The 25,342-nt window shown below is 39.7% G+C and overlaps 1 protein-coding gene across 3 annotated transcripts; it reads left to right on the top strand.

Moving 5' to 3' along the window:
- Positions 1–13,303: 13,303 nt before the first annotated feature.
- Positions 13,304–24,926, top strand: LOC131232439 (transcription factor TGA1-like). Of its 3 annotated transcripts, none has more exons than XM_058228677.1 (9): positions 13,304–13,463; positions 16,937–17,158; positions 17,254–17,328; positions 20,555–20,614; positions 20,714–20,791; positions 20,886–20,952; positions 21,776–22,047; positions 22,138–22,374; positions 24,420–24,926. In XM_058228677.1, exons 2-9 carry the CDS (start codon positions 16,997–16,999, stop codon positions 24,570–24,572), a joined length of 1,104 nt encoding a protein of 367 aa, XP_058084660.1. In that variant the 5' UTR covers positions 13,304–13,463; positions 16,937–16,996; the 3' UTR covers positions 24,573–24,926. The 3 variants fall into 3 exon arrangements, with proteins under 3 accessions (XP_058084660.1, XP_058084651.1, XP_058084663.1); XM_058228668.1 differs by having other exon boundaries at positions 20,880–20,952; XM_058228680.1 differs by lacking the exon at positions 17,254–17,328 and having other exon boundaries at positions 20,880–20,952.
- The last annotated feature ends 416 nt before the right edge of the window (positions 24,927–25,342 follow it).

The raw sequence follows: 25,342 nt of genomic DNA, 5'->3' as shown, positions 1-25,342 counted from the left end.
ACCAAATACTGTTTTATCAAAGAAATGATCGTGTTTTCCCAACTGCAGCCCTCCTCATCGGTTGCAATGAACTTCTTTACTTCTTTGTAATTCTCTTTTTTCTCTTATGAATCTCGAAACCTTTCGGTGTGAAGGAGATCACTTAGAGAAAACTTCACAAAGCCCTTAAAACCATTTCCAACTCTCACAACCCATCTATTGAGCCTATCCATGCCTTTTTTATCACGGCCAACTGTTGCAAATGAAAAAAATGACCGGTCATAATATGATTTTCACCCGTGTTAATATGGTATAATTTTGCATTTTTCAAGGTCCTTTGAGTGATAAGAGCTATCATGTGCATAAGTGAACTTCTTTTACCAACGAAAATTCAATTATTCCTCTCCCGGTGTTACATCTTGAACTTGCGGTATTTTTTCAAGCAAATTGGAGGTTGATTTTAAAGTTCAACTAAAATCCCGCATAATAGTTTCTCTTACTATGAGTAGGGCCTCTACACATACATAATACAGGGGTTGGATGATATATACACATACAATGGGCGCACTATAGAAACAATGGACAACCATCTAAAAACATCTAATTAAATTCACACGGTGTCTTATCATGAGCAGGGCCTCTACACATACATAATACATTTATTGGATGATATATACACATACGATGTGCGCACTATAGAAAAAATGGACAACCATCTAAATATAGGGCGCGGATTGGATACTGACAAGGTCAGTAGCCAAATCCCTACTAAAGGGATGTCACCAAGCTCTATAGACCCCACCATGATGCATGTGTTGTATATACACTGTCCAACCATTTGTAGGGATCGATTTATGGCATTATAAAAAGAATGAGATAGATCTAAAGTTCAAGTGGACCCCACCATAGAAAATAGTGGGGACAGTGATATCCACCGTTCAAAACTTCTTAGGGGCCATAGTAGTTTCTGATCAAGCTGCTTTTTTTGTTTTCACTTCGTCTATTCCTGTGTTAACTTACGAATAGCTCAGATCTCAAAAATACATCACAGTGGGCCCTATAAATGTTTCAACGGTGGGTATGACTGCTCCCACAGTTTTATGTAGTGAGTCTACTTGAAATTTAGATCTATCTCATTCCCTTTGTAATGCCATAAAACTATCTCCACGAATGATTGGATCGGTATGAATATAACACATGCACCGTGATGGGTCCACATAGCTTGGTGACGTCACTTTTGGCGACTGACCTTGTCAGTATCCAATTCCCGCCCCTAAAAACATCCAAATTCACACGGTGTCCCATACAATGGTTCGGCAATCCTGAATCTCATAGTGGGGCGACATCAAGAAAAAGGTTATCCTATTCACGCACTCAGGTAGGCCCCACATGCAATATTTGTACCATAACATTAGTCCACGATTACCAATAATTTCCAAACTCATAGAAGATTGGAACTTGAAGAAGGTAACAAATACTAATAATTAAATAAAAGAAAATTAATGCCCCATAAGATTCATAAAAACTAAAAATAAATGCCAGAAGTCACAAAAATAATAATTAACGGTTTTTTTGATATTTATCTCTTCCTATTTTTCACCATGATACAATAATGAGGGGGTGTTTGATCTTTATCTCCTTCCATTCTTCACCACGTGACTTCCATTTGGTTTCCACTTTGAAAGTGCAGCTTCGCGAGGCACTGGCACACGTGCCTGCACAAGTCACTTAAAGAACACACAGCTACGTATGACAGCATGGCAGAGGGGTGCAATATCCAGGCCATCCATCAGTTGTACTTCGCCACGTGGATGTTACTATCCAAAGATTAAAAAAGGTGGTCCATTTACTAGGTGAGCCATGATATCGGAAATAAGTCCACGGGTGATTTTTACAACCGTACAGTTGTTCAGTCAATTGCAGCCCACCTGACTAGTGGTCCACCTTATTCTTTGGATATGAAATCTACGTAGCGGTACCAACATGATGAATGGCTTAGATATTGCACGTGTTCTCCATGCTGGCATTTGTGGTGGCGTGTGCATTAGCTGAGTTGTACACACGTGGCTTAGCAAAGCTCATCAAAGTCCACTTCATCAAACGGCCTAAACCAAAAGGACGGTCGATATGTCAGTGGCAGACCCAATACTTCTTAGTGGGTCCCACCTTGACTTACATATACGACCATCGGGACCTACGGTTGCTGACACATGAGTCAATAAGACCATGGTGACGATCCACCACGACCGTATTTTCAACTATAGCTTAGTTACCTCATGTATTACATGCATGGACGTCCATCTTGACCATCCAAATTATGGGTTCATTGCGGATGGAACATACCCTGAAAATCACAGTAAAAAAAAAAAAAACGATCCTAACCGTTCAATTAGTTTCTAGAAAATGGATGGCTAAGTGTAGAATGCTGATCGTTCTAAATTCAATGGACAAAATCAAATGATTAAGACACTCCAGTAATCTTGATTTTCTTACCATGATCTATCCACGACGGGCCCACAATTTTGACGGTCCGGATTGCTGAGCGTTCCACGTTTAGAAAAGATAAATCATCATAATTTGAATAATGAAGGTGAACTACCATTGTAGTGCTGCCCCTGCTGAGACATGATTCCAAAAGAAAGTACCTCAAAAGCCGAAGGGAATCAGGTTCGCTTTCCTCTGTCGCGACTCAGGACAGAGCATGTATCGCCACCCACTAGGGTCCACATGATGAGGTGCTACCGTAATTTGAACCGTCCGTATTCTCTTTACTATCTTGAGTAAGATATTATCCCATGATGACACTTCATAGATATCCTATATTTCGATTTTTTAAGGTTATATGTATTTCCAATGAAAATGTCCTTTTCATGTTTATAAATTCAACTGTAGATAGTGATAGTACAAATAATATATATTCCATAACATGGATGGTCCCGATCATCCAAACACTAAGTATGTGGACCCCAGTAGACAGCGACACACGCTGGGTTATGAGAGGCAACAAAGGCAGAACGAACTGAAAGGGAAAGGGAATCAAGTATACTAAAAAAGTAGCGTGGCTCTTCGTCTTCACCAAATTTAGGTCCGGGCCTCCCCACAAATCTACCAAGAAATGCTACGGCGATTCGCGCGAGTAGAAAGATTGAAGACGTGAATCACGACACACGTGAAGACACGGCGTACACGTGTACGACTTATGGACCGGTCGTTGTGAGGCGAACATGAATGTGCCCTGCTCTCAAATGAGGTGAATTCACCTATTGTTTAGGTGAAACTAACGTAGGAAAAATGGACGGTTGGAAAGAAAGTCAACGAAGGCCGCTCACAGTCCTCGAGTAGCCCACCTAATGATGAGGCCAGGCTGGGTTTTGGATAGGGCATGTTCATAATAAGCCCCACTTGTCGAATGGCCTGGATCTTGCACGAGTCTGGCACTCTGCTATCTACACGTGCGGGGATTTACCTCTTCAATTAGTACTCACTAATGGCTATCGCATTGTACCCTCTATGATTGAAAATATTCTAGTAGTCCAAGTGCTGTCCGTGGGGCCCATTGGGGTGGGTTTATGGCATCCAACCTGTCCACCAAAGTCAACTCACAATGAAAATTGGATGCCCTGAAATCAGGCGGATCCAACCATTATATCAGCCGCCGTGTGAAATTGGACACCCATCCAGCAGATGCAACCATTGGGTGGGCCACCGTGTGAATTTGGAGGTTTTCGATTTGTCTCTCTTTTTTTTGCGATGGCCTATCAAAGTTTTGGAAGAGTGAAAGTTAAGCTGGAGGGTTTCATGGGATGCTACAACACATGAACGGTTTAGATTTTGGGCCCAATTAAGGCATGATGAGTTCGAAAACAGTATTCACAAGTTTTCGTGAAAACGGCTTAGAAATTGTTTTCATTTTTCATGGCCCACCTAAGCGCTGCTTCATGCGGACCGTTCAACATACGAGGAGTTCTCAAAAAAGTTCACAGGTTCTTCCGTGCCGACACACACACACATATATACATACACACACGTGTGTGTTTGGGGGGGCGGGGGGAGGTACTATATGCTCGACCTCAAGAGTCCGTCCCATGACGTCGAGCTATGTGGGCCCCACCGTGATGCGTTTCGAACATCTTCTCCATCAGTCAGATGCACCATTCCATCACGGGCCTAGGTCTCAAAAATAAGTCAATCCGTGACTTGTTGGGCCACACCACATACAGAAGTGGGGAGGGGTCATGCACCATTAAAACATTCAAAATTATTTTTTAGACCCACTGAGATGTGGTTTGCAAATCTAGCCCATCCATTATGTGCGTCCCACTTAGATGAGGGTTTAGACCAAGTTTCAGCAGCATTCAAAACTCAAGTGGGCCCCACCAAGTGCTTTTATATGTTTTAACGGTGTCTTCACATGATTTTAGATGGTATGGCCCACCTGAGTTCCGTATACGGCTGATTTTCGGGATATCCCATAATTTAAAGGGGACCCATCAAATGCACAATGTTAATGGTCAACAAGCATCATGGTGGGGCCCACATAGCTCGACCTCACGGGAGCTTATAGTGAGGTCGAGCGCATGGTATATATATATATGTACACACATACAAACAAACCATGAGGTTGAGCTATGTGGGCTCATCATGATGTATGTTGAACATCAACATTGTACATTTGTTAGGTCTCCTTTGAGTCATGGGATATCCTAAAAATCAGCAATATATAAAACTCAAGTGGGCCACACCATTTAAAACCATGTGAAAACATGTCTAAAATATACGAAAGTACTTGGTGGGGCCATGTGAGTTTTGGATGTGGCTGAAACTTGGTCAAGCCCCTCATCCAAGTGGGACACAGTTTGGGTTTGTCAACCACATCTCAGTAGTCCCAATGAATGATCAACGGTTGTATGTGGTGTGGCTAACCCAAGTAATGGATTGACTTGATTTTTAAGCCCGTGGCCCACCATGGAATGGTACATCTGACTAATGGAGTAGATATTTGACACACATCGTGATGAGGCCTACACAGGAAATTTCTATGAGGTGGACCTCATAGTACCATTTCCACACACAATATATATATATATATATATATATATATATATATATATATATATATATATATATATATATATATATATATATATATATATATTCCAAATTCCCCCACTCTCAGCCCGCGTAAAATCATCTTATTCCCGAAGATTTCTGATGGAACAGTCCTACAATATATTGTTCCGAAGACATTTTTCAGCCTTCAGCCTGATCGACTGCCTGTGGAGACTCGCGTTTCTTTCCCCACGTGGCACACACGTGTGCGTTGATCCGAACCAACCATCATGCAGACTCTTCCATTGGCTGGTTGCTAATAAAAAAATTGCTTTGACTGAACTATCTTAACCATCTAAAAAAAACATGCCTTTTCGCACCGAATGTAAGCCATCCGCCTTCATTCGTCATTATTCTCCATTCCTGGGCCCCGATTTAAGTCATAGGTTTTACGAAAAAAAACGTCAAATGAACGGTTTGGATCTAGTCTATTTTGCCACGCGTGCAAGTAAGTCTCGTTCCTCCTGATGCGCTAGATACATCTTTCATCAACATTCGTCATCGTGTTCCTGAATCTTCAGTCCAGAAGTAGAATCGCACTCAGTAACTTTGGCAATCTTGCAGAGCGTAACCATCCACACCCATGCACTAATCTAGTGTATTTACGAAATGTAATCCAGACCGTCCAAATGGTGGAGCTACTTCTAGATTTATCATGAGCCAGAAATAACACTGGAAGAATGATCTCAAATGGCCGGTTTGGAGGCATCTACGGATGGTCAAGATGAACAAGGTCAAATGACTGAGTTTAGTAAACGAACATCTGATGAAAAGTAATTAAAGTAATAAAACCAATCTTATTTCATGTTACAAACCATCCACGTATCACTACTTTGGACGGTTTCGATTCACTTAGATGTCGGCTGAGCACATGTGCATGGTTCTTCATACTCCAATAGCGTATATCATGTAACTCTAAAACTTCTTGTACTATAGTCTCCGAATCGTCGAGAAATGATGAGGACACTCCCGGCAGAAAAGATTGAAGTGGTGATTAACCGTGCGCATATCTGGCGCATCTGACAAGTCCCACATTCGACGCATTACTAATGTGGGCCACATTAAAACATGCAGCACAAACAAACAGTTTGGTGCGCTCATAAGATGGGTCACACACGTGCATGTTGAATAAATATAGGTGATGATTGGATTTATCTTGACCGTTCATTTACTCATAAGGAGCAGGTTGGCTTGATGGTTATTGTTGGCTTTTAGTCAAGTAGGCCGGAGCTGACCGTGAAGCTCGATTCAAACCAAATAGCTTAACCCAAACGCCAAGATAAGCTAATATGTTTTTCAAATGTGAGCATATATATATATATATATATATGATCAAGACTTGAAAAGATCAGTTGCTCATTTAGCCACTCGTAATATGATTATAAAATGATTGAGTCATTCTCAAAGGTTGGAATTCTTCCTTGAAAGATGGAGTTGCACCTTACCCGAGCAAAAGAATTTTTATAAACAAAAAGGAAATAATCATAGTCGATCATAAGGAGCAATAATAAAATGTATTTACGAAAGATGAAATGATTATATTGATACCGGGAATAGTCTAGTACAAAAGCATAAACTTAGATTACAGCTGCTTCTTACACTAATTGTAAAACTTGATCGCGGTCCAAATGACGCGGTTCAGCTAAAGGAGTTGGCTCATGACCTAGTAGGTATTGTTTCTCATTGTGATGAATATTCCTAGGGAAATGTTGTCCCATGGGTATTTCCTAATTTCTGACATCAGGAATGAAATTCATGTTTTCTCGTTCGAATCGTTGGAACTCTATAAATGAATGAACATTCTGCACTTCCTATACTAGAGAAGGATGTATGTTCCGTTGTTGAATAAGCATTGACAGTGCTGGTGGTACTGATGTTAGGTTTTCAACAGGACTAATCTCAAAAGTTTGTTGAGGCACAACATGTGCTATTTCAACAAAAATAGCTATCATCCAATTTAAGCGTTCAATTTGATTGTTCATCCACTTGTTGAAAGTTTTAGCCTAAATTTGAGATTGCTCGATATGATCTCGTGACAACTCTGCAATATGTTGAATCCCTATTTGCATATCGTGTAGCCCAACCAACATTATTTTAAGTAGATCAGTCCGAGATGATGATGTCCTATCCTAATTTGGAGGATTTTGTACCGGGTTCAGCAATAACTTAGGCGCTAGTTGCACCCTCATCTCCTCATCTCCTCCTCTGGTGCAGTAGGTTCACAAACTGCAAAAATATTACGAGTACTTTTTCGGCTCATGCTTTCACAAGATTATTACATCGATATGTATATTCAAACTCCCGAGTCTCATCGAGCGTGCAAAAAATTATTGCACAACTGATGCATAATAAATATTTATGTCAACCAAGTGTTTTTAGCCTCACCAGGCGTATAATAAATTGTTAGCTTTTAGTTTGGTTCAGTTTGTGACCTGTGCAGGCATGCCAGAATCGATTGTATATGTGTGGCTTGATTCAGACCGATAGGCAGATACATCAAACGTGAGTGTATATGATCGAGACTTGAGAACATCGGTCGCCTATTCAACCACTCGCAATATACTTATAAGATGATCAAGTGATTGTTGTAGGGTGGTGTTCCTCCTTTTAAGATGGGTTGTACTTTGCCTTTCGTATAAAAGTACTTTTATAAACAGAAACTGTAACGCTCTGAGTTTTCGGAACCCGAGTATATGACTTGTCCTCCAAAAATCCAAGTGTTAAGCTTTAAAGATAGTCAAGTTCAGGTATTTTTCTTTTTTTTTCTTTTCTTTTTCTTTCAGAGTTAGTATTTTAGTGAAAGATAGACAAATCAAACATAAAGGAAAATTTGCATTACATCCAGAATCTACAAGCAGTTGCCCATAATAACTTATACAAACCAATGTCTCAGTATTAACAAATACAAGAATTACATAATTTACAAAAGAGAAATAATAAAATGCATATAAGCTTGGACAGCAAGATCGCGCAGCTTCTCTTGGTAAATACAGCCATACATCCCTGATAATTGTACCCTGTACTTTATCACTCTGGACGTGAGTATCTTTTAAGCCACTTATATTTCCTGTACGATTGAATATTTGATGAATGAGTGGCCGACTCAGTGTGAATTTTTCTCAAGATTACATACCGCCGCCTTAGCTAAGCATAGTTAAAAACAACAAGACATTCAAAACAATACATGATGCCGTCTTGTTTAAATGCATATATGCGTGAATGCACTTCGACCTGGAGATGCTCATTCAGTCGAACTTGGGTTCGTCACCTATGCATATGACTGGTCACCATCATAGCATATCACGTACAGCATAATGACTAAGTCATCATACATCACGTATGTAGGTCGATAGTCAGTGGTCTGGAAGTTAGCAAAATGATACCCCACTAAACCTAAGGGCACGTGCTACAACATCCAGAATTAGTCACCCGTCATCACCAATATGTTATGAATGTATGATTAGCAAAACCATTATTATTCCAATTACAATCAGCCGGTTTGAGTAACTCAATGGTCACTACGGGGCTCGTCACCCAGCGTAGACCGACAGCTCGGGCATAGTGTTCCATTCCCACCATCCTCGGCTCATGAGATTTTTCCATTTTAGAATGTTTAATGGATGCCCGTTGACCAAGGGCCAATCAAATTCAATAAGTAGGGATCACCATCGCATAAGCATAGGCCATCGAAGCCACGTAAGACAATCATCGAAACATGGGACGGATATTAAATCGCAGCGGTAAAAGGGTGCTCGGATCATTAAAGCGAGACGGCAAAGGAGTCAGGTAAGGTTAAATCAGAACGGTTTAAGAGGTCATTTCTAAGTCATTCCAGTCGTATGACTTATGAATGGTAAATCCCACATTAATGTTCCATATCCTATATAACCTCCAAATCGATGGTCTATTTCTTACCACACTCTATCTTGTTACATCCTAAGCATGAGTTCACAAACATAAGAGGGATCACCCACTATTAAGTGTAGTGAATAGAGATCCATAAGCGACTCACAACAATCCATAATAAAGCATATAGTTATAGCATGCCAGACATAAGTTAATTCATAATAATCGCAATAAGTCATGATAAGAACTATCAATTTAAATTTAAATGAAAACCATCATATAGGTAGTTATTGCATGAAATCATGGTTCACAACTGTCAACTATAATTCAAGTATAAGTCATACCTTAAGAATTGATAAAAGATCGCATGCTATGAGATAGCATCTGTGATTCTAATAAAAATTATTACTTAAACTAATTTAAAAATGGAAAGCTTAAGAGGAAGAAATCATCACCTTGGGAGTTGCTCCTCCTAATGGCGTTGTTCTTAGAAGGTGTATGTGTGTGCTGCTTAAGATTGAATCATACTTGCTCCCCTTCTAATTGGAGTAAGGCAGTTGATTTGAGTCAACTTTGAATGGGAGCTACCTGTCTAGATGAAGACATAATATATGAGGAATCGAATTTGGCAACCAATCAACCTTAATAATTCCTAAGTAATGAGGTATTGAGGAACCATCTTACTATACTTGAAGTTGTTACAAGGTGGTGATAGGCTTGATTCCCGATTACACTCTGTTAGGGATTTAGCTTGTGATGGTTCTCCAAACAATGCTGCCCAAATGGACCCAATTAGATTAATTCTACTTAAGCTCCATACACCACCGAGTTAATGACCTATACCTTACACATTTAGAATAATGGATCACATGACGAGGTTACTTGAGGAGCTAACTTGGTTAAGGTGTAGAGGAATCAGATTCACCCCAAGGAGAAGCGACGGTTCTCTAACCAAGTGTTTTTTCCCCTACTGGGCATACAATAAATTGTTGGCTTTCAGTTTGGTTCGGTTTGTGACCTGTGTAGGCATGCCAAAATCGATTGCATATGTGTGGCTTGATTCAAATCGAATAATTTGACCCCCCAAAGCACAAAATAGGCAGATACGTCAAACGTGAATGTATATGATCGAGACTTGAGAACATAGGTCGCCTATTCAACCACTTGTAATATAGTTGTAAGATGATTAAGTGATTATTGGAGGGTGGTGTTTCTACTTTTAAGATGGGTTGTACCTTGCCTTTTGTACAAAAGTACTTTTATAAACGGAAACAGACAAACGAAAGGAAAATACTTATGGTCCATCACAGGGAGTAACAATAAGATGCATTTTTGAAAGATGAAGTGATTATATTGGTACCGAGAATGGTCTAATGCAAAAGCATAAAATTGGATTACAACTAAAGATTTTCGCTACTAAATTATGACTAAGGATTACTGCCACTCTTAGAATAGAGCTAAGATATGAAAATGAAAAATATATAATTTGATTTGTTTGGTATAATTAAATGATTTGCTTTACTGAATTTATTATTATTTATAGATTTATGTTATAGTTTTTGTTCTAACATTCCTTTCTTTATTGCTATGATTATGCTAATTAAATCGTTGTCATGTTGGTCGTTTAGATTTTTTTTTCTTTTCTTGATACCTATTCCTTTAGTCATTTTTTCCTCTAAGATGCTTTTTATTTTTTGAACTTGTCAACTAGGCCTTGTCATGTATATCTGAACTTATCACTGATGAGGTATATCATCCAGCTCAACGCTAACCATACTTTCGTAAAAGCATTTCAAATACATCCGAAGATCTTTTTAAATAGTTATATATGTTATATGAAATGACATAGGTACGTTTCTAAGCATATATATTTTAAAAACGGTTAGAAACAGGCTACAAGAGTTATCTTCACCATTATTTGTCGAAATGGTTTCACAGTCAGTAAAACCCGTCTGATAATGGTCCGATCTCGTGCGTGTGCCACGCCGGCTCACGTGTACGAACCACCTCTTATTATCTTTTCTCGCGCAAATGGCCTTCGCATTTCTAGCTGTTGCGCACGGGACATCGCCCGCCACTTGTCTGAGAAGCGCCAGTTCCACCCACTCAGCGGGAGATGGAAAGGTCCTTCGCTGCACACGTGACAACATGGAACACTTGTGAGAGATCTAATCCATTCAAATGATAGATCGCACTTCGTTCATACCATGATCTAAAATCCAGACAGATTGACTAATTAGTTAGGCAAACGGACGTTTAGAAAAAATAACCAACGGTCCATATTCTGCACATATTTCGCGTGCAAATGATAAATGGACAAGTCTGGTTTTTACTCGAGGGAATCATCAAAATTACGCTCTATATGAACGGTTCCGAATGACACACGTATTTGATTTCTGCACTTGTGCCACGTACCCGTCGTATCATGGGAGATGACGTGTTCAATGTCTACACGCTTGTGGGAATTTGAGTGGAATCTGACACAGAAGCTGACGTGTATTAGAACACAAACAATACAAGATAACTTACTATAACAGAATAAATACAATGACATCCTAATCATGCCTATCAAAATCAAACAAAAAAATAATTCGATGGAAAAGACACGCGCGCGAGTACAATTACAAATTCTGTCTGATGGTCCACTCATCAGGTGGCCATGCCTTCGAAATGGAATGAAAGACTCATCATGACGATCACATGGTGCAAAAATCAGGCCGGTACACTCATCAAGCGGGCTAGACAATCAAGATATAAATGGACGGCCAGCGTCTGATTCAACGCACACCATCAGTTCTCTGAAAACGTAAAACGGAGGAGTGAAGGGAATTCATGTGCCAATATTGCACACGTGTTGAGATCGTAGCTTTCCGTCGTGCTGGACCCACTGATTGAATCTTCTGGCTTAAAAATCAGACCCTCTCAGTGGGTGGGCCATACTATGCAAGAACAGTCGATGGCTAAAACATGTTTTTATATCCAACTCCTTTTTAGGAGCGCGGGTTGTATGTAGCAGGGTAACAGCCTAGTGGGTAAAAGACCCTGTCCGCAGGCCTACCTCAATGTATGTGCTGTATATCCAGGTCGTCCGTCAAAAATTTCAGCTAGGGCATAAATGATAAAATGATGCAGATCTGAATCTCAGGCGGACCACACTACATGCAAACATAGGTGATTAAACTTCAACCGTTGAAAACTTCAGTGGACCCACTGTAATGTTTTTTTGCCAGCAAACCTGTTGATAATTTCACATAAACCTAGACGGAGTGAAAACACAAATAGCAGCTTTATCCAGAAAATTTTATGGCCCACAAAAATTTTTAGTGGTAGGAATTTAATCCCCATTGTGTAGTCTACATGAGATTTAAATCTACCCCATTTTTTTTTAACCACGTCCCGTGGTAAGATGGTAAAATGGATGGACGGCGTAGATATACAACACATGCAGCAGGCTGGCCCCACAGATCCATAGCTCAACTGGCAGACTGAGTAGAGATACCTCGTTTATACACTTGTCGTCTTGGTATCGATCCCAGTGGGCTGGCTAACTTGGAGTCTGTACTGACATAGGTGTGTACTAACAAGCTAACCCGAAAAAAAAAAGAAGAAAAAAAAAAGAGATGGCCTCAAAGACAGGAGCTCAGCCACTCAAGCTGTTACCGACCTCACCACCACACCGCAACGGCATTTCATACTACACCCCAAGATAGGTCGCGAGTGTTGTGGATCTGGAGTGGATCCCTGGCTGTAGGGCCTACTGGTATTTATTTTTATTATATCCACACCGTTCATCCATTTCATCAGCTCATTTTAGAGTATAATTAAAAAAAATTCTGAAGATCCAAATCTTAATGGACAACACGAAAAGAAACAGTGTTGATCGAATGCTCACCATTAAAAACTTCTTTGGGACCACCGGAATGTTTATTTGTCATCGAACTTATTGACAATGTCACATATACCTGGATGAAGGGACCACAAATATCAGCTTGATCCAAAACTTTTGTGGTCCACAAGAATTATTTAATGGTTAATCACCATTGCTTCCTATGGTTCCTATGGTGTGGTCCATCTGAGATATGAATATGATTTATTTTTGGGCTCATGCGTTAAAATGGGCTGGTTAAACGGATGGTCGGCGTGGATATAAGAAAAATACATCACAGTGGGCCCGAGAGTCAGGTATCCACCGAAGAAGCTTCTCCCATAATACGGCCAGGTGGCCCACCGCATCTAGCTTGCGTGTGCCATATTGGTCTGCGTGCTTCATATTCGCAGGGTGCCTGCACGCGTGTGAGTTTCTCAGACCTCCCGTATAAAATGAGCGGAGTGAGAAGTCGTCTCTGTTTTGTGTTTTTTCAAACAACTGTCTTGTTCGATTCCTCGAGATGGAAATTAGGGTTTTGGAGAATCTAGGATTTAGAATTGGAAGCAGATTGCGATTAGGTTTCGTCGAACTGCGATTCTTGAGCTACGTCGATTCGTCAAGGTTGCGATTGTTCACGTAGTTCTACTTGCAGTGATTCGAGGTTCGGATTATTGAGTTTCTCTTCTTTGAATTCATCTGATGTTCTTTTTTGTTTTATTTTATTTTTATTGCTGCTTATTATATATATGCTGCGTTGTTGCTCGGTGAATTTTCAGAAATTTCGTATGTTTTTGCATTTTTTCTGCAGTGAAAATGTGGATTTATTGTTTATTGTTTAATTTTCTCGGTTTTGATTGGAGCGAAACGATGAGCTTGATGCATAGAGGTGATGATAGTTTCAAGTAGCGGATGTGATTGAAGAATATTCTGATTTACAAGATTATGAAAATCTGTTCTGATTTGGTCGTAATCGTGGAAAGTAGTGTGTAGAGATTTTGTTAGGGTTTTGTAAGGATGAGTGTGTTAAGAGCGTGGTGTTAGGTTTGTAGTAATCGGAGCTACTTTTCCAAAGTGAAGTTTGAAATTTGGGCACTCTAGTGGCGGTTTGGTGACTTGTGGCTGGGAAGAATATTTTATTGTTTTTTGCTGTCTTCCCTTCACTCCTCTTATTGGGAATTTGAGAATGAACTTGGAGTTGCTGTAGTAAGCCAGATGCAACTGGGTTTTGGTGAATTTCATTGTGGTTTATCTTTTGTCGTTATTGATGCTATTGTAACGTAAGCCAAGGAGCTTGGGCTGGTGGATGGGCCTTGTGGAGCTGTAGGTCCTAGAGGAACACATAATTCTTGGCCCGAACTAACAGCATTTTAGTCTGGCTAGCGGTTTTGTGCGCATGGATTTCACCATTTGATGATCTGGACCATTCATCTAGCGGGTCCATCGCAGATGGGTGATGCTGCAAAAACCATCCTCTTCAGACAATCCGACCCATCAAATTGTTTGCCTAAAAATTGATGATTAATAATACTATAGACATGATTCATCTGGCGGGTCGTAGAGGAGCACATGATTCTTGGCTCGAATTAACAGCATTTTAGTCCCATCATTTTGTATGTGTGGATTTCACCATTCAGAGATCGGGACCGTTCATCTGGCGAGTCCCACTGTGGATGGGTGATGCTCTGAAAACTACCCTCTTCGGAGAATCCTCCCCTTCAAATTGTTTGCCTGAAAAATGGATGGTTAATAATAACATGTAGACACAATCCATAGTCCATAGAAGAAAGTCCATCAATTGATGGCTGGGATTGTTTGGAGGATATTTACATAGCCTGTTCCCAGAGTGTCTCTCTAGATGAATCGTGTGGATCACTGAGAGGTGGTTCCACGTGCACAGAATACAGGCCCGAAATAAATTGTTGGTTGTGCAGGCCTAGCATGGTATCACATCTCCGTCTATTACGGTACCACTTATATTCTGTTTTCTTTTGTGGTGTGCCTAGTTTCTTTTGTGCATGGAGAGAAGCAAACTTGGTCATCAATTTCCTCTAGCTGATAGGATAGAGACAAAAGAAATGTCTTCAGGTATATAATCTCTTTGATATTTTACTCATTCCTTCCCTACACCCCCCCCCCCCCCCCCAAGGTGTTTGTGTAGGGACCTTGTGAATTTTTTGGACGATTTTTTCATTCATAACCCATTCCCGGAGAGGCACTTTATGCGAATCGTATGGATCACCAAAACGTGGTTGCATATCTACAGAATACTGGCCCGAACTAATATGTTGCTTGTTCAGGCTGCACATTGTATAACACTGTCTTTTATGATGCCACTTATATTCTGTTTACTTTTGGGGTGGGCCTTGTTTGTTTTGTGCATGGAGAAGCAAACTTGGCAGTCAACTAACTGTAATTGATGGGATAGAGAGGAATTTTTCTTTTGTTGTGTAGTTGTTCTTTTGCTTTTCTTTCCTGGGCATATGGAGACCTTTCCCACATTGTCACATTTTTACCCTCCATTTCCTTCTCTTTTGATGGTTAACAGCTTGAACTTTATGCATGGTGGTCAGGATGTAAAATGGAAAGTTCATGGCAAGTTTAATCCTATTTTACCAGCGGAGGAATTGCAAATTTGGTTGTTACTTAGTAAGCTTTTGGTTGCCAACCCTTGTACTAGAACTTATCATATACTTTGTCACAATTTAATTTTTTAACGGATAATACACGCTAGAGAAGGCAGTATCCAAATAAACAAGCTCAAGACTTGAAAGTTTAAGGCTGTAGATAAGGAAGGAGGCGATAATTTTTTTTTTCTCTGTTTTCTTTTTGAGGGATAAGTATTTTTTTTAAAAAAAAATTTGTGGCACTGGTGAATACTCTTTTCTCTGGAGTGGTTGTACCTCTAAATTGTCCTGCATTTATGACATAAAGAGTCTTGAAGCAGGTGTTGACATAAAGAAAAATGATGTAGCCATGGATGCTTTCCTGGATTCACAGGAACTTTAGTTTTTTTTTTTTCCCTGCTATGCTGTGAGTGTACATGCATCTTGGCTGATGCATATATGTTTCTTGCATGTTGAATTTATTTTGGCAGGTTTCGTAACCCTATTTTATTGTTTTGGGTGGATGCAGTTCTCTTGTTGTGTTCAGTCATAAGAATCATTTTTTATCCAGTTTGGGACTAATCTAACTAGAGTTATAGAAATCCTTTTCCCAAGTTCCATTTTCTGAAATCTTGGTAAAAGATAATTTTCTGTTTGTTTCATAAAAGAAGAGTGCGTGGTTGATTGTGCTACCAATCCGGGAGGAGTGGCATATGAGGTGGTGGTGTAGAGATGTGGAGATGCTGAGATAGGATGCCTTGGCGAGCATGATTTGCTGCTTGTTTCATAGAAAGGGTGCATGATTCGTTGCCCTAATAATTCAGGGGGAGTGGTATATGAGGTGGCGATGCTGTGATAGAAATCTTCTGGTGCTCTGGTCGTCTTTATTGGCCTTTAGTAGTAGTAGAGCACCTATAAAACCAATAATAGAGAAAAAAGCTCCCATAAGGTTTTCTGATCCGTGATACAAATGTACAGACAGCTTCTTGGCTTCTTAGTCCAACAATCAGCATATTCTCTGAATAATGTGGTTTCTGTTTTACCATTCAAAAAAATAAAGAATGAAAAATGAAAGAAAGAAAGAAAAGGAAGTGGTTGCTGTTTTGATTGATAGAAAGTTCTATTAAAGTTTTTGACACAATTCTATCTTCTACAATACACTAATCATGGCAAATAAGTTTAGTTGATGTGCACTTTAAACCTAGGTATTTCATAACGGTAACGGTGGCCGTAACAGCCACTGTTGTTTCTGTTACAGCTTTTTTTTTTTTTTTTTTTTTTAAAATTTTTTTTTTTTGTGAAAAAACCTATTTCAGCCTCATAATGGACTGTTATGGCCACTACAAGACCATTACGGGTCAATTTTCCATAATGGCTATTACGACCATGTAACGTGCAAGGGTTACCACCATTACCGTTACATAACATTTTCGGCTATTTTCACTGAAATCATTAACTTAGTTTCATAAAGTATTCCATCTGAAATAATTATGTTTTCATACTTACTGCTTATTTTTGTGTCTGTTGCTAGCTGTTGTGCAAAGCTGCAGATAAGTGAGTGAGATTGTTTTTTGTTTCCATTAAAAAGAGTATGAGCTCTCCATCAACTCAGTTTGCTACCTTAAGAAGGATGGGTGTATACGAACCAAACCACCACCAGATTGGCATGTGGGGAGAATCTTTTAGATGTGATAGCACTCCACATACAGGTGAATCCACAATTGTGGAGGCTGATATGAAGCTAGACAATAGGGTGCGAGTTCTTGAACCCTAACTTATCTTGGTTATTGGAAGCCAAAGCTATGCTCTTCTTATTGCCATGCTTATTTTCTTATAATACTTGTCTAGTCTGAAAATGCTTCTCATGGAATGCTGGGACCCATGGAAACATTTGATCAAGAACCAAACAAAATCAGTGATAAGGTAACATCATTCTTGAGGATTTTTTGTTCTTTTATTATTGTCAGAAAGAAATTGATTACATGCTCTTCCAGGATTTCTTCAATGTTTATTAGCTGGAACTTTCAAAGGAAAAAAAAAAGTTTATTGTCTAGAGCATGTAGTTTTGTGTAAATTAACCCTCTCCTTTGAATATTTGATGAAGCTTACTGTTTTTGTTAAATGGTTGGCTGTAGGTTAGCATTTTCTTTCTTTCTTTCTTTTTCCTCAAGTCAATTTCCAATTTTACCTGCTAATTATTTCGTAGAATATCATGTTTGACATGTCCTCCTATACCTTTTGTGGGCTTCTTATTTCATGATCATCCGCATCGAAGCCTTATGCCCCACTAACTGGGGTTGGCTACATGGATCTCTTTCCGCCATTTCCACTATCAAGGACAAAAGGTTGTGGCAAGATCTGAATCTATGATGATCTTTGTGAAAGAAGAGATGATATCTAACCAAAGAGAGTACATGTTATTGCCTTTGTAGGCTTCTTATTTATAGGCTTCTGACTGATGACTTATTTTGGCATTCAGAGTGCCTTGCAGTGATGTGTGCATGCTTATAACAATTGCTCTCTGTTGGGTTTTGTTGGCAGTTTTAAACTGATTGCTTGCATTTTTATTTTCCTTTTACACTCACTATTCTATGTTGTCTTCTTTTTCTTTCCTTTTTTTTTTTTCAATATCCTGGTTGAGTTTATTATCCTTTTTATGCTAAAAGAATGAGCTATCATCCACCTTCATTTATCGGTTATTGAAAAGTGCATTTGGACAGCCTTGTCCCGACAATGCACATTTCCTTGATTTGTCAACAACCATTATTAGTGCATTGGCTAAGGTTTTTCGTAACAGTAACGGTGATTGTAAGTTACCATTACGATTCAGGCCGTTGCTGTCTTTTTTTTAAAATAAATAAATAAATTTAAAGATTCTGTTTCAGGACCATTATGGAGTTATTATGAGTCTTTTTTTCTGTAATGGCCCTTACAGCCTTTTCGGCCCTGTAACATGTAATGGCTATGACCATTGCCATTATGTAACCGTTTTGGCATACCATGGCACTGACACTGATTCCAATAAAACAGAAAACTAGCCATTGGTGAGCATTGGGCAATCTAGACACAAAGTTGGTCTTAGCCCATTTTTCACAAAGTGCATGAAGTTGCGATACTTCGTACACATACATGGCACGTGTGACACATTTGCCACATGAGCCATATGTGTGAATGTTCCACAAGTGAGACCGCTCATCTCCAAACACAACATGCACCACATTTAGCCTTTAAGCGCCTCACATGTGCCAATCCCCATGTGTACCATATATCACACGTGCTACCGTGCATGTTGGAGAGATCAACATGTGCCGCCATGCATCTTCAAGTAACCGGCATGTTCCACATATCCAGTAGTAATCTACTAGTGCACCATAGTTCATACGTTCCAATGTGCCAAATGTGTGCAAGAGCCTCATGCTTGTCCAAATCCAAACAAGGTGCTTGACAAATGACGGGCACAAAACAAAATAGTCCATCCATACAAGGTAAGTTCATATACCCTTTGTTGGACATACGCATTTAAAAAGCTTTATATGAACAAAACTTTGTTTTTAACCAAACAGGCCCTTAATGCTTGTTTAATATGCATATAGGAGCAAGATTTAGTGCATAAGTACGAGAGTAATAATTCATACCTAATTAGGGTTATGAGTTCCCAGGCAGGGCCAGGGCTCATCCATGTCTAATACGAGGATCTAGGACCAGAGGCCAGATCTAGACCAAGCCCTTGTCACTGGGCAGAATCATAGAGCCCATGTCCAGCCCATTGCAGGAAAAGGAAGGCCATAGCTGAGCCACCACAGCCCTCATAAGTTCATTTGGCTAGGCCTGAGGTCAAATCCAGCCCAACCCAACCATGTGGTAATAAATAAAATACACAATAATAGGTAATAAAATATCAATTATCTAATATAGTGAATGTAGGCCGGATTGAGCAAAGCCATTGGTTCTAGAGGCACAAATGTAGGTTGATTAGTAATTGGGCTCAAAATCTAGGCCCAAGCCCAATTCATGGATCTAATAGCCTAGCCCAAACCCAGACCGGCTGGACCTGTGCCATTCTTGGGCAGCTCAGCTAGCTAAGCCCACTTGCCACCTTGTAGTTAGGGATGACAATAAGTCAATTAGCCCATCTAGGTTGACCTGCATTTTTCCGGGTCATGCACTTCCTATCATGCCCACTCTCTGGGCTTGGGCTTGGGTCTTGGGTTTGTCTCCTTCTAGAGCAGTCCGGTTGGGGTCGGGCCCATCCTCTGGACCCATAAGGGCCCAAAACATTAGAACAACAATTTGACAATATTGCTCCTAATTCATTGTGAGAAGTAATTATTAGGATCGGGTAGTTTTGGTATATTGAATGCACAAACTTCCCAACACTCCCTTTACTCTCTCACATCAGTACTATGGCGAATCCTTCTCTCATAACCCCAAACAATGGTGATGTGAATTTTGCTAGGCTCACTTGCCCGACCGTCTATCAGCCTCAGTCTTGGCTCCTTATGCCTAGAGCACAATCTGGTTGGTTTCAGGCCCATTCTCTAGTCCCATAGGCCCATATCATATTTAAAACATTAGAACAATTCAAAAGGATGAAATTGCCCCTAATTCATGGGAGCTGTAATCAGGATTTCATGCATAAATTGCCCAACAGCTGACTCTCCTCTTTCTCTCTCATTTCTTTGCAACTAAGAAGAATAAGCTTCTCTCTCTCTCTCTCTCTCTCTCTCTCTCTCTCTCTCTCTCTCTCTCTCTCTCTCTCTCTCTCTCTCAAAAATAAATAAATAAATAAATAAAACTAACTTTCAGGAACTACCTTCTTTTAGGAATTCTGCGACGTTAGCCATATCTCAATCTGCATACAGTTGTCTCCTAGAAGCAGGTTCATTTGTTCTGAGTCTGTTTAAGCAGGGCCCAATTCACTTTGACATGATAGATGCCTATTTTGATATTCTTTTTCATCCAAAGCTCACTGTTTCTTGTGTTGGAACATTTGTTGGTGATTGCAATCATCTTTGTGCATCTTTAGCCTGGTTTGGAGACAAATTGGCCAAACATGTATGAATGTCATGGTTAGCAATTTTTTTGGCAGGAATTTTCCCATGATTTGCAGATTTTGAGGTTCCCATTAAATTCATGTTTCTTTTTACAGGTTTTAAGACGCCTTGCACAAAATCGAGAGGCTGCCCGAAAAAGTCGTTTGCGGAAGAAGGTACTCTCTTGGAAGGATGGACATTCAAATACATGGCCATGTATGACATAGATCTTACAGTTATTATTAAGCCAACTTGATTTATGTTTCACTTTGCAGGCCTATGTTCAACAACTAGAGTCAAGTCGTATGAAGCTGGCACAAATAGAGCAGGAGCTAGAACGAACCAGACAGCAGGTGCATGGAGCGTTGGATTAGTATTTCATGGATCAAGCAAACAAACATTTCGTTTGAGTTTCTTATCTAATGGGGAGTGAATACCTAGCTGCAGGGTGCATTCTTAGGAGGATATGTAGGAGATTCCAGTCACCTTCCGTTTGGTGGAACCGTTAACTCAGGTCTGTAGTTGCTGTTCTAACATGTCTTGGTGTGCATCTGTCTTTTTGCCTTCACAAAAGAGGCTGCCAATTGTCAATCTTGTACGAGTCCATGGATACGCAGCCTGACAAATGGCAGCTGATGTATCTGGAAATATGTCCTGTGGAAGATAAAGATATTATCAGCAGATTCTTGTTTTAGTTTGTTGGGTGTTTGGCATCTTATGACAGTAAAGCAAAATATATATATTAAAAATAAAAATTTTAAAAATAAAAAAAAAAAATTCTGTTGCACATGTTACTTTTGTGAACTTAGAAACTGTATGGTTTAAACCTAGTTATTTTCAAATTTGGCTTTCAGGATCACGTAACATTTGTGGGAGTCTCTGGTTGCTTGCTTATTCAATTGATCTCTTAAACTGATTGGTCACCAACTGCTGAGTTGTATTTCTAGAATGCCTTTATACTTTTAATGCCGCACGCCGCCTGATGTTATGATTTACGTCAACTCTCCAAGGCAAAAGTGATTGTTGGTTCGTGCATTCTTTTTCCTAACCTTGAAAGCAAATGAAGTTACCGAACCATTTGACCATGATTATCTCATCTTGGCTTTAGTGTCCATAATAAATACCGAACACGCCTTTTGAGAGAAATGTTTGTAGAGAATTGTATGATTTGGCTCTATGTAAATTTACAAGATCCAGATGACTAGATTCACATCCTTTCCTTTTTCATCTGAAACACCTAATTTCTTGTAAACTTTTGATGGGGCTCATCAGTTTATTTTCTTGTGCCATCAATCTACTTGTGTTCCTGACTCTATTCCTTATGGTGGGTCTGGTAGGGGTCGTTGCATTCGAATTGGAGTTTGGACACTGGGTTGAAGAGCAAAACAGACAGATTCGTGAGCTAAGAAGTGCTTTGCAAGCTCATGTGAGTGATTTTGAGCTTCGCATACTCGTAGAAAGTGGCATGAGCCACTATGATGATCTCTTCCGTATGAAAACAATCGCAGCGAAGTCCGATGTATTCTTTTTGATATCTGGCATGTGGAGAACGGCCGCAGAACGTTGTTTCCTGTGGATTGGAGGGTTCCGCCCTTCGGAGGTTCTAAAGGTGATGCTCAATTCAGTTTTAATGGGGTTTGAAGGGCCTTTCTGTTTTCATCAATTTGCTTATTCTGTCTATGCTTTATGTTGTTTACAGGTTCTGAGTCCACGACTTGAACCCCTAACTGAAAAACAAGTCATGGATGTTTGTAATCTGCAACAATCATCCCAGCAAGCTGAAGATGCTCTTTCCCAAGGGATGGAAAAACTTCAGCAGACCCTGGCTGAAACTCTGACATCCGAACCATTGGGTATATCGGATGTGGCAAATTATATGGGACAGATGACGAAGGCAATGGGGAAGTTGGAGGCTCTTGCGAGTTTTGTGAACCAGGTACAACATATGCCCTGCAGTAAATGTTATATGCATGTTTTTGTCACCTTCAAAATAATAATAATAATAACTCCCTGCAATTAATAGTTTGTTATGCATGTTTTTGTTCTGAATTTAGTCATTCCTCTGTATGGTTTTACCATGCAGTTTCATTCTTGGAATTGGCTTTATGCTGAAGTTGATTTCATCTCCAGTGATTCATAGAAAAATTCAATTAAAAATAGGTTTGAGTTACTGCATTCTGTTTTACATATATCATCATCATCATGATTGCCTTTCTCCTAGCAATTTGGTCTGCATTCAGTTTACATAGAAGAACTCGTAAAATTCATATCATAAGGCATCACATAGGTATAATTTTTTAGAGGTCATCTGATCGATCTGAATTTGATGCTTCTTGTGGTGTGTTTTGATGTTTGAATTGTGTAAGTGGAACTATGAAGCTTACATTTGTATATTTCATTTCATTTTATCTTTAGTATTTACAAATCATAGGAGATGAAATTTCCTGCAAGAAATAAGTAATTATGATCCTCTGCATCTTGAGGTATTAAAGCTAGAGCTGTCAATGGACTGGGCCTGGGGTTGTCTTCAGCCTGGATTTTCAATTGGTCAGGTTGACAGGCCCACCCTATTCAAATTTTTGAGTTTGCTTGGCCTGGCCCTGGCTCATAGACAACCCTAATTAATGCTCAACAGAAAGTCCTGAGCGCTAGTTGAATATTGAGTTCTTTAAACACATTATTATTGAAATTTCCGAAGTAGCTATTGGAGGGCATTTAGTGGATAAGAGTCATGTTTATCTTACAATGGTAGTATGATTAAAAGTAGAAAATCATTTTATTGTTACCTCTGCTAAGACCATTTTGTTTTATTTCAATCATGTATGGTTTTCAATATTTTTCACCATATCTGCTATTAATTGAAGATATGGGATTTATTTACTGACAGGAAATAAAGCCTATATCTGCTATTAATTTTTGTACAATGAGTGCCTAGAGTTGACCTCATTTTGTTCTCCCGACTGGAAGAAATTCCCTTGTTCGTCTTTGAATTCAATGAATTCCCCCAATTTCTGTTTTGAGGAATTGAATTACTGGGCCACGATGCATCTGGTATCCTCAATTGCTGGTCCAAACAAGTGTGCCACATGATCTGGTGATGCAGACTTTTGATCTTGGCAGAAGAGGGTCGAACCTGTTGACTGGTGGACTTATGGAGGCTTTTCCCAGGGAAAGGATATATAATGATGGTCCAGAAATAAAGGTCAAAGATTGGAGAAAAATTGGAGAAAAAGAACTTACCAATGTGGAATTGCTTTTGGGGCATCTCCCATCCACTGAATGGCCCATATCAACGATTAGGATCACCGTATGGGCATCAGGACCCAATAATTCATCACTGCTTCATGGTTGCTTACCATGTTCAATCAAGAAACTTATTGATCCACCTCCCACCGCAACTATTCACTTTTGCTTGCTCTAATAAAAAGGGTCTATTAACCTTTTATTGCAAAATTATTTATGTCAAAATCTGAGGGAGGCTATAGTACACAAAGGCATTGTACAGTTGTTGGGTGGAAATTTGTACACTTCTGGTTTTCAGTTTGTAAGCATGGGGCCCATGTTTAAGTGGTCCAAACTGCTCAGATGATGGGCCTCACCCTGGATGGTCTGCTGCTGGATTGGAAGATCTTAACAGATAAAATAAATAGCCTTTTTTGCTGTGAGTGTGAACAGTTAATATATTTTCCATCTTGATCATTAATTGTTGGTCACCCATTTAAGGTTGGGACTTCTACATCTGAGAAATTTTTGGATTATGGTCATGTAAGATCAATGTTTGGATAAGTCAACCATGGAGTCCTCTTGTACAATCTAACAAACCTGGATGGTAGTGTCCAAACTTTCACCCGAGCATTTTATGATGCCTCTTTTATATAATCAGAATGTCAGCTTGACTATCTTAACAATTTTCTAGACCTTAACATGCCTGTGAAATTCATCATGACTTATTACCACTTGCGAATGCATTTCCGTAAACAGGCAGACCACCTTCGCCAGCAGACCATGCAGCAGATGTATCTCATTCTAACACCCCGTCAAGCAGCTCGAGGCCTGCTTGCCTTGGGTGATTATTTCCAAAGACTTCGGGCCCTAAGTTCCCTCTGGGCTGCTCGTCCTCATGAACCGGCCTAGTTTAGGCAATGCAACCGCTGCAGCTTCTCGGATGTCAATGTGGTGCTTCAGAACTGCTGTTAATTATGAAGGGCCCTTGGTAATGGTCAACGGCGTATCAAATGTATATAAGCTGGTGGCAATTTCGAGGTGGCCCAGCTGTGATCATCTAGAAGATGTATATTTCATTGGGAAGCCCAAAGCTCCATTGTACGAGTCTTTTTTTATTTTATTTTCCCCCACTTACCTGAGGTGCATATTGTATATTATGATGTGTTGTTGTGCCAGTTCATTTGATGCAAAGCAAGTGCACGCTAGATGTTTTGTGGGACATAACTTTTCACATTAAATGTTAAAAGGGGTTGTATGGGGATAGTTGTATAAATCACATATGCTGAGCCTTATGCTTGATGTTTACAATCTTTCCTGTGCCATGGCTCTGGTTGTAGAGCCTTAGTAAAAGATGAGGTTGGGTTGATGTCTGGTGGGCAGCTGAGCGTGAAAACATTTGGCAATTTACCATTTGAAAGCCAGCCCAAAATTACTTTAGCAAGACTAAGATGATGCTTATATGATGTTTAAGATGTGCTCCATCTAAGAGATTGCTGATTATATACGATTTTCAAGTTTGAAGCAGTTAAATGTTGAGGTCTTACATTGAATTTTAGTGGTACCTATAAATGAACAAAATGAAAAGCCTTTCAAAATCATGGAGCCTTTCTGCTGGTGATGCAGTGATTAATCATGGTTATTTTGTTGCTTTCTTTGGGATAACCAAATTTTGGATCAGT

This window comes from Magnolia sinica, chromosome 2 (assembly GCF_029962835.1).
Source record: "Magnolia sinica isolate HGM2019 chromosome 2, MsV1, whole genome shotgun sequence".
In the NCBI taxonomy this organism is placed as follows: Eukaryota; Viridiplantae; Streptophyta; class Magnoliopsida; order Magnoliales; family Magnoliaceae; genus Magnolia; species Magnolia sinica.
The sequence above is the reverse complement of the archived record's forward strand: the minus strand, read 5'-3'. Positions and strand labels throughout refer to the sequence as shown.

Coding starts and splice junctions, on each gene's coding strand:
- LOC131232439 (XM_058228668.1), top strand. CDS start 16,997: ATGAGCTCTCCATCAACTCAGTTTGCTACCTTAAGAAGGATGGGTGTA. Junction 17,329..20,554: donor CAAACAAAATCAGTGATAAG/GTAACATCATTC, acceptor TTCTTTTTACAG/GTTTTAAGACGCCTTGCACA. Junction 20,792..20,879: donor TAGAACGAACCAGACAGCAG/GTGCATGGAGCG, acceptor GTGAATACCTAG/CTGCAGGGTGCATTCTTAGG.